The sequence below is a fragment of the Phanerochaete carnosa genome (assembly GCF_000300595.1).
Source record: "Phanerochaete carnosa HHB-10118-sp unplaced genomic scaffold PHACAscaffold_4, whole genome shotgun sequence".
In the NCBI taxonomy this organism is placed as follows: Eukaryota; Fungi; Basidiomycota; class Agaricomycetes; order Polyporales; family Phanerochaetaceae; genus Phanerochaete; species Phanerochaete carnosa.
Window position 1 is genome coordinate 1,963,104 of NW_006767631.1, and position 12,871 is coordinate 1,975,974.

General features: G+C 41.0%; 1 protein-coding gene across 1 annotated transcript; it reads right to left on the reverse strand.

Moving 5' to 3' along the window:
• Nucleotides 1-10,301: 10,301 nt before the first annotated feature.
• PHACADRAFT_92643 (uncharacterized protein) lies at nt 10,302-10,939 on the reverse strand (the record flags this gene model as incomplete). Its single annotated transcript, XM_007394595.1, has 2 exons — nt 10,302-10,490; nt 10,787-10,939. Coding segments are annotated over 2 exons (342 nt in total), but the record flags the coding sequence as incomplete, so codon positions are not given.
• Between the last annotated feature and the right edge of the window lie 1,932 nt (nt 10,940-12,871).

The window sequence follows — 12,871 nt, forward strand, 5'->3', positions numbered from 1 at the left end:
TTGTTAGTGTCTCATTGCAAAAATATCTCCTTATTTGCCCTGACATAAATGGAGAAGGCACTGCGGAACAGCCTGGCCTTTTCCGACAATTTGCCGTCAAAGGTAGAGGGTTTTTTGATAAAGGACCGCGACCGGATGGAAGAAACTGATGCAGCCAGCTGGCGTGCATTTGCAATAAACTGGTTTACGTTGACCGTGAAATTATTAACATTTCTGATGAGCATGGATATGAGATCCATTACATTCTGCATTGTTGCCTGGTATACCAGTGCTGGGGTTTCAGCAGAAGAATTGGCCTGGGTGGTCTGGACGAGAGGCCTATTAAGTGGCCTGTCCATTTCTTTGACTGTAGATGGACCAAGATCGTCGAGAGTGAGTTTGCTGTGGTTGGTGATGTGCTCGTCTAGCTAATATCAACTGCAGATTTCCTTTTCATAGTCTTTGTCTATGAACAGGTAGGATGGATCCTCAGTAGTGATAGACCTTGTAGGATGCTCGTAGTATCGATTGGGACAAAGGTAGTTTGTACAGGTATTTAACTCCCTATTGTCAGTGATGTGATAGTCACGAGCATCCAGAAAGTTGTAGCTGTGTGCTAGCACCACGCAAACTAGGCGGGTATCTGCCACTATGTCTGATTCATTTTGAAGGATTGCAAACGGGTTTATAAAGAGTGAAAAGGAAGTTCTTGGAATAATTATACTAACTCTAGCTCGACAAAATGTTTGAGCGCATAGTCTAGTATATACAGATTGAGAATCCTTTCCTTGTTGTAGTCTATGTATTAAAAGAGTATGTATTCATCCAGTTTTACTACTCTAATCGAAGTACCCATTGTTCCAAACCATGTGAAGTGCTTTAAAAACTCGGACTCGGTTGCGACAAAGTTCTTTAAACAAAATCCCACTGATCTCCTTTGACCTTGAGTCCCAATGGTTCCACTCCTCAATGCTAATGACGTGGAACATATTTTTAAGAGTGCAATCAAGGTGAGCAAGGCAGTCGCAAAGTTTGAAGACGGTGCTGATGTCGTCAGTGAGGATGTCTGGACAGTCAAGCGTTTCGAGAACGTTGAACCTTTTGAGGGTGGCGGCAAATTTCAGTGTGAAGATACAGGCAAGGTCAGCAGCTGTGTGCTCGGAAAAGTCAATTGTGATTAGTTTTGGGGCAATGGAAGTATAGGTTGGGGCAGTGGTGAGGCGATCTGCTAGAGAGCGGCTGGAAGAAGTGCTAGCGTGCATGTTCTGTCTAGCGTGAGCTTGATTTTGTTGTGCCTGGAAGTGCTGGCAATTGTCGTGCGCAGTGAGCTTGACTTGTTTGACAGTGTTCCAGTCAATAGTAGGGAGTGTGGTAGATAGGGGCAGGAGCATAGAGACGTGCCTAACAGTGGCACTGAGCTTGCTGGTGGTGTACTGATGGGGGGCGCCTGCTTTGTGTTCTTGACTGAGTTGGTCAAATACGGCTTCAGGCAGCATGCAGCAGAGGTGGAGGTGATCCTTGTTCATGTAGCGTTTAAACACATGAGAGCGGTTGAGCAAATCCTTAGGCACTGGTTTTGGGCAGGGATTAGCACCAAGCACATACGTCTGCCACCAATTGCCAAAGAGGCTTACTCTTTAAACAAAGAGAATAAACTTTTTTAAAACTGTGGATGGAGTACTGGATAGGGGGATATGGTTTGGGTGCATGAAGATTTCAACCTAATGATGTGGACTGTTGTCGACGCACCACGAAGGATATTGCGTGGATCTAATCTGGAGGCGGCACCAACAGTGGTCTGGCAACAATTGCAATAGCTTATTCAGCTAGCCCAAATAACCAAGTTTGTATTAGTGACTGTACTACAATACAAACTAAAGCTTACCTAGCTCAAATAACCAAGAAGTTGAGATGGGGCTAAGTAGCAACAAAAGGGCCCTTTATATACTGTTCAGATTGCACACAGACCAGGTATTACCTAAGCAACTGTAGCTACAGTGTCTGCTAGTATCTAGGAGACTTGGCAAGAAACGGGGGCCAGTGTGTCATAGCATATGATGTTGTCAGGCTGACAGGGATTAGATATCCGTTGCCAATTGGACTCAGAGATAGAAGGCCCAGTGGGGATCGAAGCCCAGCTGTTATCGAGGAAGCATGATGCGGTAAAAGAGTGGTGGCGATGCAAGCATATTTAATGCACTAATGCGTGCCCGTCAGTGATGCGGTCCTGAGGTGCTAGTGCACCAATGACTTTTAGAGGGTCATGCAAACGTGGAATAAAATGTAGAAAATTAGGGAAAATGGAAAAATAATATGAGGCTGGGGCTACGCCCACAACAAATGCCAGAGTGCATCGTTAGAGTTTAACTGGCTTGATTCTTCTCCAGTGGCATAGCCTGAAGCATTGACTTGTATACATATATTGCGATTGGCATATCAAAGGGCTAATACTGGTTTGATGGTATATTTAACTTTTAAAGTGTCAAAAGCTTATTGCTGTACAAGACTCCATGCAAAAGAAGTATCCTTCTTAGTGAGATCGTAAAGCAGATGAGTGATCTTTGAAAAGTCTTCGATAAACCTTTGATAGAAGTTGGTGAACCCAACAAAATCTTGTACATCTTTGAGGTTTTTGGGTGTCAGCCAGTTGGTGATAGCTTTGACTTTGTTGGGGCCCATGCCAACAGATCCTTTGCATATGAGAAGTCTGAGGTATTTAATTTCATCTTTTTTGAACTCGCATTTTTTAGAATGCAAATAGAGGTCCTACTCTTTTAATTGTACTAGAACTTTGTGGACTATTTTGCAATGAGAGGCAAGGTTAGAGGACCAGATGAGAATGTCATTGAGATACACTGTAACTTGCCCTTCTGCTATGAGGTTGGCAAAGATGGTATTTATGAGAGCTTGAAATATAGCTGGGGCATTGGTTAGGCCAAAGTATATAACTTGTAGTTCAAAGAGTCTCTGATTGATGACGAAGGCAGCTTTCCAGTATTAATCCAGACATTGGTGTAACCCCAACAAACATTGAACTTGGACTGGAGTTATGTGGGCTTTAGCATATATGCTCAGCAGGTACAATTTTTTCATTTCTTTTATGCTCTAACATATGTAACATGCCACAAAGTGGCTGAAGGCAGTTATATTTTAGGCTCCACTTATTCTCAACTGGAAAGCTCTTTTAGTCTAGCCTGTCTAAACTAGAAGACAGAACACAGCTTTTGGAGATAGTCTCTCTAACTATGCCACAGAGTAGCTAGAGGCAATTATGACCCAGACTTTACTCAATCTGAACTGGGTTGCTTTACTCGTACAGTCTGTCTGAGAAAGACAAAGTAGAGCTTTTACAAATAGTGCCTCCAACTATTTCATTCTAGTTCAGTTCAAAGTTTGTGTCGAAGGTTTGTAAAGTGATTTTGTCTAAGAAAGTGCCAGTAGAAACTATCAAAAGATAGCAAGCAAGGTAAAAGATCAGAGGCAAGTTAAATCTCTATGAAAACTTGGAAAAGTTACACTTATGAAGCATGTCGTGAGTAGAGGTGGTAGTGGTTAAGGTGAAAGAAGTGTATGAGGTATACTTGCTTCTCCTTCCAGTTGAGTCTGAGGTGGCAAATTGCGCATTTTAAGAAAGCAGTTGCTTTATTGAATAGAGGTTAAGAGTTTGATTCTGACTGGGGGATCTTTTTTATTTTGATGATTTTTGGTTTTGAAGGCCAAAATAAAGTAATATTATGGCAGATAGTATGACTATATATATGTGTGTTCTGAGATAGCAGAATGGAATAGAACAGCTATTAAGTGTGGTAGCTTGAAGGATTAAGCTTTATGCACAAAATTATGACCATATGCCTAATTGTGAGCTCATATGTCTGAATATGCACAATATGGTAATTCAATCCTTGCAAGGCATAGTAAAAGAGACTTTTAGAATATTTCTGTGAATTATAGACAAGTATTGATTTGTAGAGAGAAGTAAGAACAATGAATAAATAGAACATTTCTAATAGTTTCAAATAACTTTTAATGATTTTATCTATATTTGCTATAGTGCTAAATAGTATGGACAATATAAATACTAAATATCACGTGATTGTAGCCACTGCCAAGTTCACAATCCATTATGCAGTACTGTGCACCAAGCTTTAAAGCCAGTAGTCAGCATTTTATCATTGAACCATAGTCTTGAACTATTCTCATACTAAGTACACAGTTAGTATGTGTACAAAAGACTCTATGCTATATGATATAGATAGACAAAAATATGTGAGGAAAAGTAGAAGTGATAAAGAGAGCAGAATGTGCTATGGCGCTTATTGGGCGCTTATTCTGGCGTTTTCTCGCGCTTTGTTCCTTCCAAATCATCTCTTTAAACAATTAATTTGGCACATTTTTTATATATATTCTGAACCCTTTCACTGTGATCTATCTGACGGTATAAGGATCATCTGAATGTTGTGCCTTTTGAAAGTGGCCTATTCATGAAATTTGTCTAAGCCTCCAGCTCAAGCATAAAACACAGTGCTGAAGAGCCAAAACTAATCCAATTATAACCAAATGATTTTTTACATGTAGATCTATGATGGAAATATATGTGGACCAAAATTTAAGTCAATAGCTTAAGTATAGAAAGTTGTAGAGTGAGGGGCAGATTTGTGTTAAAAAGTAAACTGGCCTTCAAAGTGCTACTTCTAACAGAACATTTCTTCATTACATTCAGAAATTGTAAAGAGATCTTTGCACCTTGTAGCTTGTTGATAATGTTATTAGCTAAGGGCAAAGGATAATGATTCTGAATGGTGATGTCATTAAGCTTCCAGTAGTCTTGAATATGTCTGAGCTTGCTGTCCTTCTTTTTAATGAAGAAAATGGGCAAAGCAATGGAGAACTTGCTAAAAATAATGTAATCTTTGTGAAGAGCATCATCGAAGAAAGCCTACAGTTCTAGATTTTTGGCTGGGCTCATGGAATATACTTTAGAGCAAATTGTAGTAGGAAAACCATTTTTGACATTTATAGCATGATTCCATGGCTTGTATTTTGGAAGTTTTGTGGAGTCAGTTTCTGAAAAGACATGACTATGACTATGGTATTCTTTTGGAACCAGCTGTTCAATGCTTTTGGAATATTTAGAAAGGTTCTGTTCAATGGCAATCTGCTGTGAGTATGTATATTTAGCAAGATGATAAACTTTGCTTGTTGCGTTATTGAATATTTTTACCTTTACCCAGGCACAGCATTCAGCTTGATTAGCTTTGACTTTAGTTAAACTAGGCAACTCTGAAGTGACTAGTGTAGCTTTTAAGCTGTTAGAAAGCATCATTTCACCAGTTGCCTAGTCTATGGTGGAATTGACTTTTTTTAGCCACAATAGCCCGAGAATGATGTTTTCAGAGCTAATTATTGTGGGCATAGCTCCAGCCTCCTATTATTTTTTTTCAATTTTCCCCAATTTTCTACGATTTATCCTATGTTTATACGACCCTCCAAACATTGTCAGCATATTGGCGCCAGTTTATAAACCCTAGCCGCACGCCAAAACCTTGAGAATGCATCACCGATGGGCACACATCAGTGCATCAGAATGTGCCTACATCACTGCCGCCTTGTTGCTGCATCACGCTTCTTCGATAACAGCCGCACTCCGATCTCCATCAGACATCCAATCCCTGTCAGCCTGATAATGTCATACGACATGACACTCTGGCTTCTGTCTATTCCCAAGTTTGATTGGCAACAGACATTCAACTTCTATCAGCCCGGCAACATAATACGACATGACACACTGGCCCTTGCTTCTCCGCCAGAGTCTCCAGAATACTAGCAGCCACCATAGCACAGTTGCTTATGTAATGCCTGGTCCGTGCACAGCCTGACTAGTATATAAGGACCTTTGTTGTTGCTACCTAGCCCCCATCTCAACCTCTTGGTTATTGGGCTAGGTAAGCCTTTATCTGTACTGTAGAATACTTACTAAATACACTTAGTTATTGGGCTAGCTGAACAGGCTAACGCATTCATTGCCAGACTTTAGTCGGTGCTGCCTTTTGATTAGATCCACTTAGTATCTCGAGTGTTGTGTTGATGCTAGTCTACAACACTAATGTTAGTGATAAGAAACTTGTAATTTGCTGGCTGTCAAAAGCCTACAGTGAGCTTGAGTTTAATGTAGTGGGTAATAGCACTAGCATTATTGTGAGATCTATTGATATTACAGAGTCCTATCTGTCATTTGAGAAGGTAGTGATATATCTTGTTTTCTCTTACAAATCTTTCATATATGAAGAGTTCTGTTGCTCCGGAATCAACCATAGCAGGAGTGCAAAGTGATTTATTCAGTTCAGATACAGATACAAATACATAAAGGTGAAACAAGAGATGATCTATAGATGTTATAGTACACGATCAGATGGATTCTGAAGGGTCAGAAGTTATAGTATTTTGAACCAGTGCTGTTGAAGGTCGTTCTATTAAACCAGATGACAGAGCTGCAACTTTAGTCTGTGCCTTCATTAAAAACTCTAGCTGAGCTTGCTCATCGGCTCAGTGTTCTGCTTTTGCATGAAGATGATCATGTCCTTAAGAGCAGTGACCTTAGCAGCGGTGTCCAAGGCAGCAGCAACAGTGGTAGAAAACGAAGTGGCATGCACAGCTTGAGTTCGAGAAGCTTGGCCCATTAGCCTGAATAGACAGAGCTTCTTCCAATGGTCAGGTTTACCACAGTGCTGATACTTGACATCTTCATGGGACCCATCCACTTTGTAACCTTTAAATTTGCAGACTATGCAACAACTTTGAAATAGCTGTCAAAGCTTTCATTTGATTTTTTCGGAGTTCTTGAGATCAGAGAACATTTCATCAAAGTGAGTGGCAAAGATGTCAACTGGCAAGGAGATATCAATGTCCATGGTGTTTGGATCTTTGAAACTGGAGGAGCAGAAGGTCAAGGGTTGCAAGACCAGTTTGCCTTGATTGGCTGCCAGGTCTGCTTTTTGTTAGTCAATGGCATGTCCATATTCCTTGACCTTGTTGTAGTTCTAGGCTACCATGGAGAAGTAGGACAGCCAGATAATATAGTCAGAGTTTATATCTGACTTGAGTTGATCAAATAGATCTGCTTTTGACCAACCAGTATAAGAAGACCAAATTTCAAACCCAGACATATAGTCAGCAAAAGTACATGATTTTTGCCTAATAGAGCTGAGTTTCTGTTTGGCTTTGTTGAGGGCGTCTACTAATTCAAATTTAGCAGAGAACTGCTTGATAAACTCAGTCCACAAGTTGTTAAACAGAACGTGTCCTTTCACAACTTCTTCTATTTGAGACCTAGCCCAGATTGCAGCACCTCCTGTAATGAAGGACAGAATAGCACTGATCATTTTGCTATTGTCAACCATCCACTGGCTAGTGGCGTCATGCTGTATAGCATCCTGTGCATTTCGTAAGGCGAACATATCTTTGTTGGCATGGACGTAGACATGAAAGGCACTGCAGAAGAGTCTAGCTTTTTCTGAACTGGAACCATCAAACGCGACCGGTTTTTCAACGACAGAACAAAGTTGTGTAGATGAAATAAATGCCAAGGTTGCACAATTTGCCGTGATGAAGGAGTTGACCATGTTTATTATTGCATTTATGTTTAGCACCAACGTGTGCATCAGATTATGAAGGTTGACATCATGATGTGGTGCGATAGGTGCTATTAGAGCAGTTAGCTATATGGTCGGGTTTGAAAGAGAGCTAGCAGGTGTGTCTATCATGGGGGGAGGAGTACAACTGGTGTGTAAGTCTTCTAGACTTAGATTGGTATAATTCTTAATATGAATGTCAGGGAGATTCTTTGGTTCTGGCATGAGTTAGATGAGAGCTTCTTGTTCAGGCTGGAGTATGAGATATAGGGGTTTGTCCAATGTCAGCAGCTGAACAGGATCTTGGTAATACCAGTTGGGACACAGATTTTTGTAGCAAGAAGTGAGAGTATTTTGTCATTTCCTGTGTTGTATGTGATGCTACAGCTTCTCTGCCCTATCATCATTCTTCTCTCCTATAACTCTATATCCTGGAATATCCTCATCCTTTTTGGTATTTTCCTCCGCTTTCTATCCACAGTAGACCACTACTTCATCTGCTCCAGTGTCAGGCTTGGATCTGATTAGATAAAAAGATAAGCGCCTTGTGATGCGCTTTATATCTGTGGAGGCTTGTGTTTGGGCCTTCTTCAGTTGCTCAACTACAACCTCCAGTTGTGGTCTCCAGCACTCCTCTGGTCGAGTTTACCTCCCAGATCAAACATATTTGTCTTATGTTGGCATGTAACCATTCTAGTAAAGCTTTCTCATGGACAGTACCACTTATAATACCTTGCCTCTGCCATCTGTATAGGGAGCATACAACGAGCAAGTCAGAATAGATCATGCTCTTGCTTCTACCAATTGTCTGACTGGTCCCACATGATGTGCACATGTATTCCTTGTGCCAGAAGTTCTCTAATGGTCCAAGCATATAGCCACACAACTCATGGATCTCAGTACTCTTATTGGCATGTAGTAGGAACTCTACAAAGTCTATCTCATGTAGTTTAGCTGCCATGCCACAAAGTGACTGGAAGCTTTGATTACCCAGGCTCCACTCAAGTTAGACTGGAATGCTCTTATAGTCTAGCCTGTCTGAACATGAAGACAAAACAGAGCTTTTGGAGATGGCCTCTGTAACTACACCACAGAGTGGCTGGAGGCATTTATAACCTAGAATCCACTCAATCTGAACTGGGTTGATCTGCTTGAATAGGGTAGGACTTTTACAAATAGTGCCTCTAACCATTTCATTCCAGAAGTTCAGCTCAAGGTTTGTTTCAAACTTTTGTAAGGTGATTTTGTCTAATATAGTGCCAGTAGAAGCCATTGAAAGGTAGTAAGCAAGGTAAAAGATCAGGGGCAAGTTAAATCTCTATAAAGACTTGGAGAAGTTACACGTGAAGTATGTTGTGAGCAGAGATAATGGTGGTTAAGGTAAAAAAAGTGTATGAGGTGTACTTACTCCTTCCTTCAGTTGGGTCTGAGGTGGCAAATTGTGCATTTTGAGAAAGCAGTTGCTTTATTGGATAGAAGTTGAGAGTTTGATTCTGGCTGGAGGATCTTTTTTATTTCAATAAATTTTGGTTTTGAAGGCTAAGATAAAGTGATATTGTGGCAGATAGTATGTGAATGAGGTCAGGAAAGCATGGGAATCTGCTGCATCTGGAGAGGAAAGCAGAAACAGCCAGTCAGAAGATCAGAAGGCTGTGATAGCCAACAGCGGAGGCAAGGTCATTGGAGTTAACACTGTAATGGACTACATGTTATGATTTCTGAATGTAATGAAGAAATGTTCTGTTGGAAGTAGCACTTTGAGAGTCAGTTTACTTTCTTGCGCAGATCTGCTCCTTGCTCTACAGCTTGCTATGATTAAGCTATTGACCTAAAACTTGGCTCACATATACCTCTAGCATAGGTCTACATGTGGAAATTTGTTTGATCACATATGGATCAGTTTTGGCTCTTCAGCACTATGTTTTGTGTTTCAGCTCAGGACTTTGACAAATTTCACACATGGATCACTTCCAAAAGGCACAACATCTAGAAGATATGCCAAAACTAATTGTTTAAAATGGTGAACCAAAGAGAACAAAGTGCGAGACAACGCCAGAATAAACGCCCAATAAGCGCCATAGCACATTCTGCTCTCTTCATCACTTCTATTCTTCCTCACATATTTTTGTCCATCCATATCATGTAGCATAGAACCTCCTATATACATAATAACTGTGTACTTAGTATGAGAATGGTTCAAGACCATGATTCGGTGATTAACTGCTGACTACTGGCTTTAAAGCTTAATGCACAGTGTTGCACAATAGATTGTGAACTCAACAGTGGCTGAAATTGCTTGCTATTTCATATTTCTATTGTCCATACTACCTAGCACTGCTGTGTATATATGTAGAATTACCAAAACTTATTTGGAATTACTAAAAAATGTGCTATACATTTATTGCTCTTACTTCTCTTTACAAATCAATACTTGTCCATAATTCACACAGATATTCTAGAAGTCTTTTTTTACTATGCGTTGCAAGTATTAGGCGACTGTATTGTGCATATTTAGACATATGAGCCCATAATTAAGCATATGGTCATGATCTTGTGCATAAAATTTAACTCCTCAAGCTACCACACTTAATGGCTGTTCTACTCCATTCTGCTATCTTAGAACACTCATATATATATATATATAATAAATAAATATAGTTATATAATCTCCAGTATGCCATGAGGCAACCAATTTCACTTTGTGAAGTCAGGGAGTTTGCAACCTGTGAGTATCTTTCTGACCTTGACTGCTCCACTATCCTCTTCAGCTAACATCTCTGACTCTTTGGCAAATATTCTCTTCACAGCCTCCAACATGGTGTGCATCTTCAGTGGTGACTTGGTAATATAATCTGTGATATATGTTGCACAATCCGAAATTACCTCATGAGATAGCCACCTTGAGCTGCCTCGGCACTCCCAGCTGAAGTCTCATGATGTCATCATGAATGCTCTCTGAGCCAATGAAAAGCCTTTGTGGACACCTGTGAGAATAAAATACCCTTCCAGAAAGGCCTCCCACAGTTAATCTAGCTTCTTTGGTCTCGCTCAAGTGCTTCTTGTGTGAATCTCATGAGGATAGCATTTTCCTCATGAGACATGAGCCAGTGCTAGTTCAACCCATTATGAGGCATCACGTTGCCTCATGGATCAGCATTAAAAGTTGTAACATAGGCTACAACAGACTTAATAGCTATACCAGATAGTAAACTTGTAACAGCATTGCATCTCATAAGATATGTAAGCACAGGTGAGTAGGTGTTGAGTATAGCCTCTCCTTTCTTCAAGTTCAGGGCACCTGTCTCTAGATCTACCTGAGTTTCTAGTAGGATTTATTGCAGTTTACCATGGCCCAAAATAAAAACTTACGGCAGAAATCTAAAACTTGCTGCACGTTATTAACTTATTGTGAAAATGTGAGCATCAACGTGAGCTTCTACTCACCGCCATGAGGAATGATGAACGTAGGTGTGTTCATGTGAGTGATATGGCACAGGCTTGTACTAACGTGCATGTACGTGCACAATCGCCTAACTAAAACTCGCGCCAACTTTATGAGACTCACTTGGCATTTGTGATGGTGCACGAGTCTGTGCAAAAGTGCACCGAAGTGCATGCACCTGCACCAAGGTGACAACCTCAAACCCAAACTCGCATGGTCTACATTGAAACTCACATATCCTAAATATAAACTCACTCGAGCTATAATGAAACTTGCAGAAAGTGAGCTTAAAGCCACATAGAGTAGCCACAAACTTACGAGGGGCTATGATGAAACTCGCATGGGTAGGACTTAGACTCCTGTACTCTACACATAAACTCACATGAGCCATAATAAAACTCGCATAATAGGACTCAGATTTGCATACATTAGAGGTAAACTTATGTGAGCTACAGTAAAACTTACATGAAGCAAACTCAAACTTGCCTAGAGCTGACCCAAACTCATGGGCAGTACAACGAATTTTGTATTCTGTGGACCTAAACTTTGCCTTCAATCAGGAAAACTTGGTTTCATTTGATTAAGAACTTGCTCTCGTTCAATCAAAATTTCAGAACTCAGCTCGATCATAACTTGTATGCCATGAGGCACCAAAGATCAGTTCTGAGGGTCTGACAGCAAATCCCAAGAACTTCATAATGCTCAAGGCATTGTGCTACAAAGCTTGCCAGCTAACTGCACGACTCCAAAAAGGTGCATTATTGTAATCAAAACTATACTCAGTACCTAAATGCTATTGTGTATACTTACTGCTCTCAAAATCCAGCATCTACTGCTCTAGTCACTGTTTTTGTTGTGGGCATAGCCCTGCCCAGGATTTTTCCCGTATTTTCTAGAATTTTCCCTGAGTTTATATGACACCTTTACTGTTGTTAACATTCAAACCCTTGTGTTAGCACCAGTTTATTCCCATGCCCTCGCAGTGCATCAGCGCATCAATGCGCTCAGCATGCTGAAACAACACCACCATCAGAGAAGCCATCACACAGCCTCCCAGCAGTCCCCATTGAAAGTCCGATTGGCATCGGACATCCAGCTTACATTGGCTAGACGACAGTCACCAATGCTGACTCTCTTCCATCAGAAGTCTGATTAACATCAGACCTCCAACCCCCATTGGCATGAATACGTCAGATATCATGACTTACCGGCCTCTGCTGTTACTCCACAAACTCCAGCACAGTCTTTTGGCACCTTTCAGTGGAGCTCCAATCAACACCGGATGTTCTACCAAACTTTGGTCAGATTATACATCATAGCAATGCAATGGACATCCAGCCTCGGCTATCCTGACAACTCGTTGGCCCGATTACATCAGACTTTATGATACAACAGTCACATTATCGGCTTACTACCACAATCGCACCAACAATCTAGACTCTGCTGTTCAGATCGGCTTGGCATCATCGAAATCTCTAATTTCTTGGCTGCACACTTGGGAGTAATGTTAGTATGGGTGATAGAATGCAAACATCCTTCGGGTGTCTCTAAGCGCACAAACCACCAAAGTACAGACATGAGTCTTGATCGAAACATCAAATGTCAGCAGTTCAGATGTGTCATCCGGCATGACTCCTGAAGCTCTTTGAGTCGCACTCCAATCAAATGTCGGCTATCCACTGTAGTGACAACCCAGAAGCACAGTCGCTTAGACTACCAAAGCCACCTGTATGGCCTGCGGCTAAACACACATTACATCAAGGGTCTAGAAACAGATGCCACTATATTGGAACTCCAACTTAGGTGACACCTCGAATCCAGC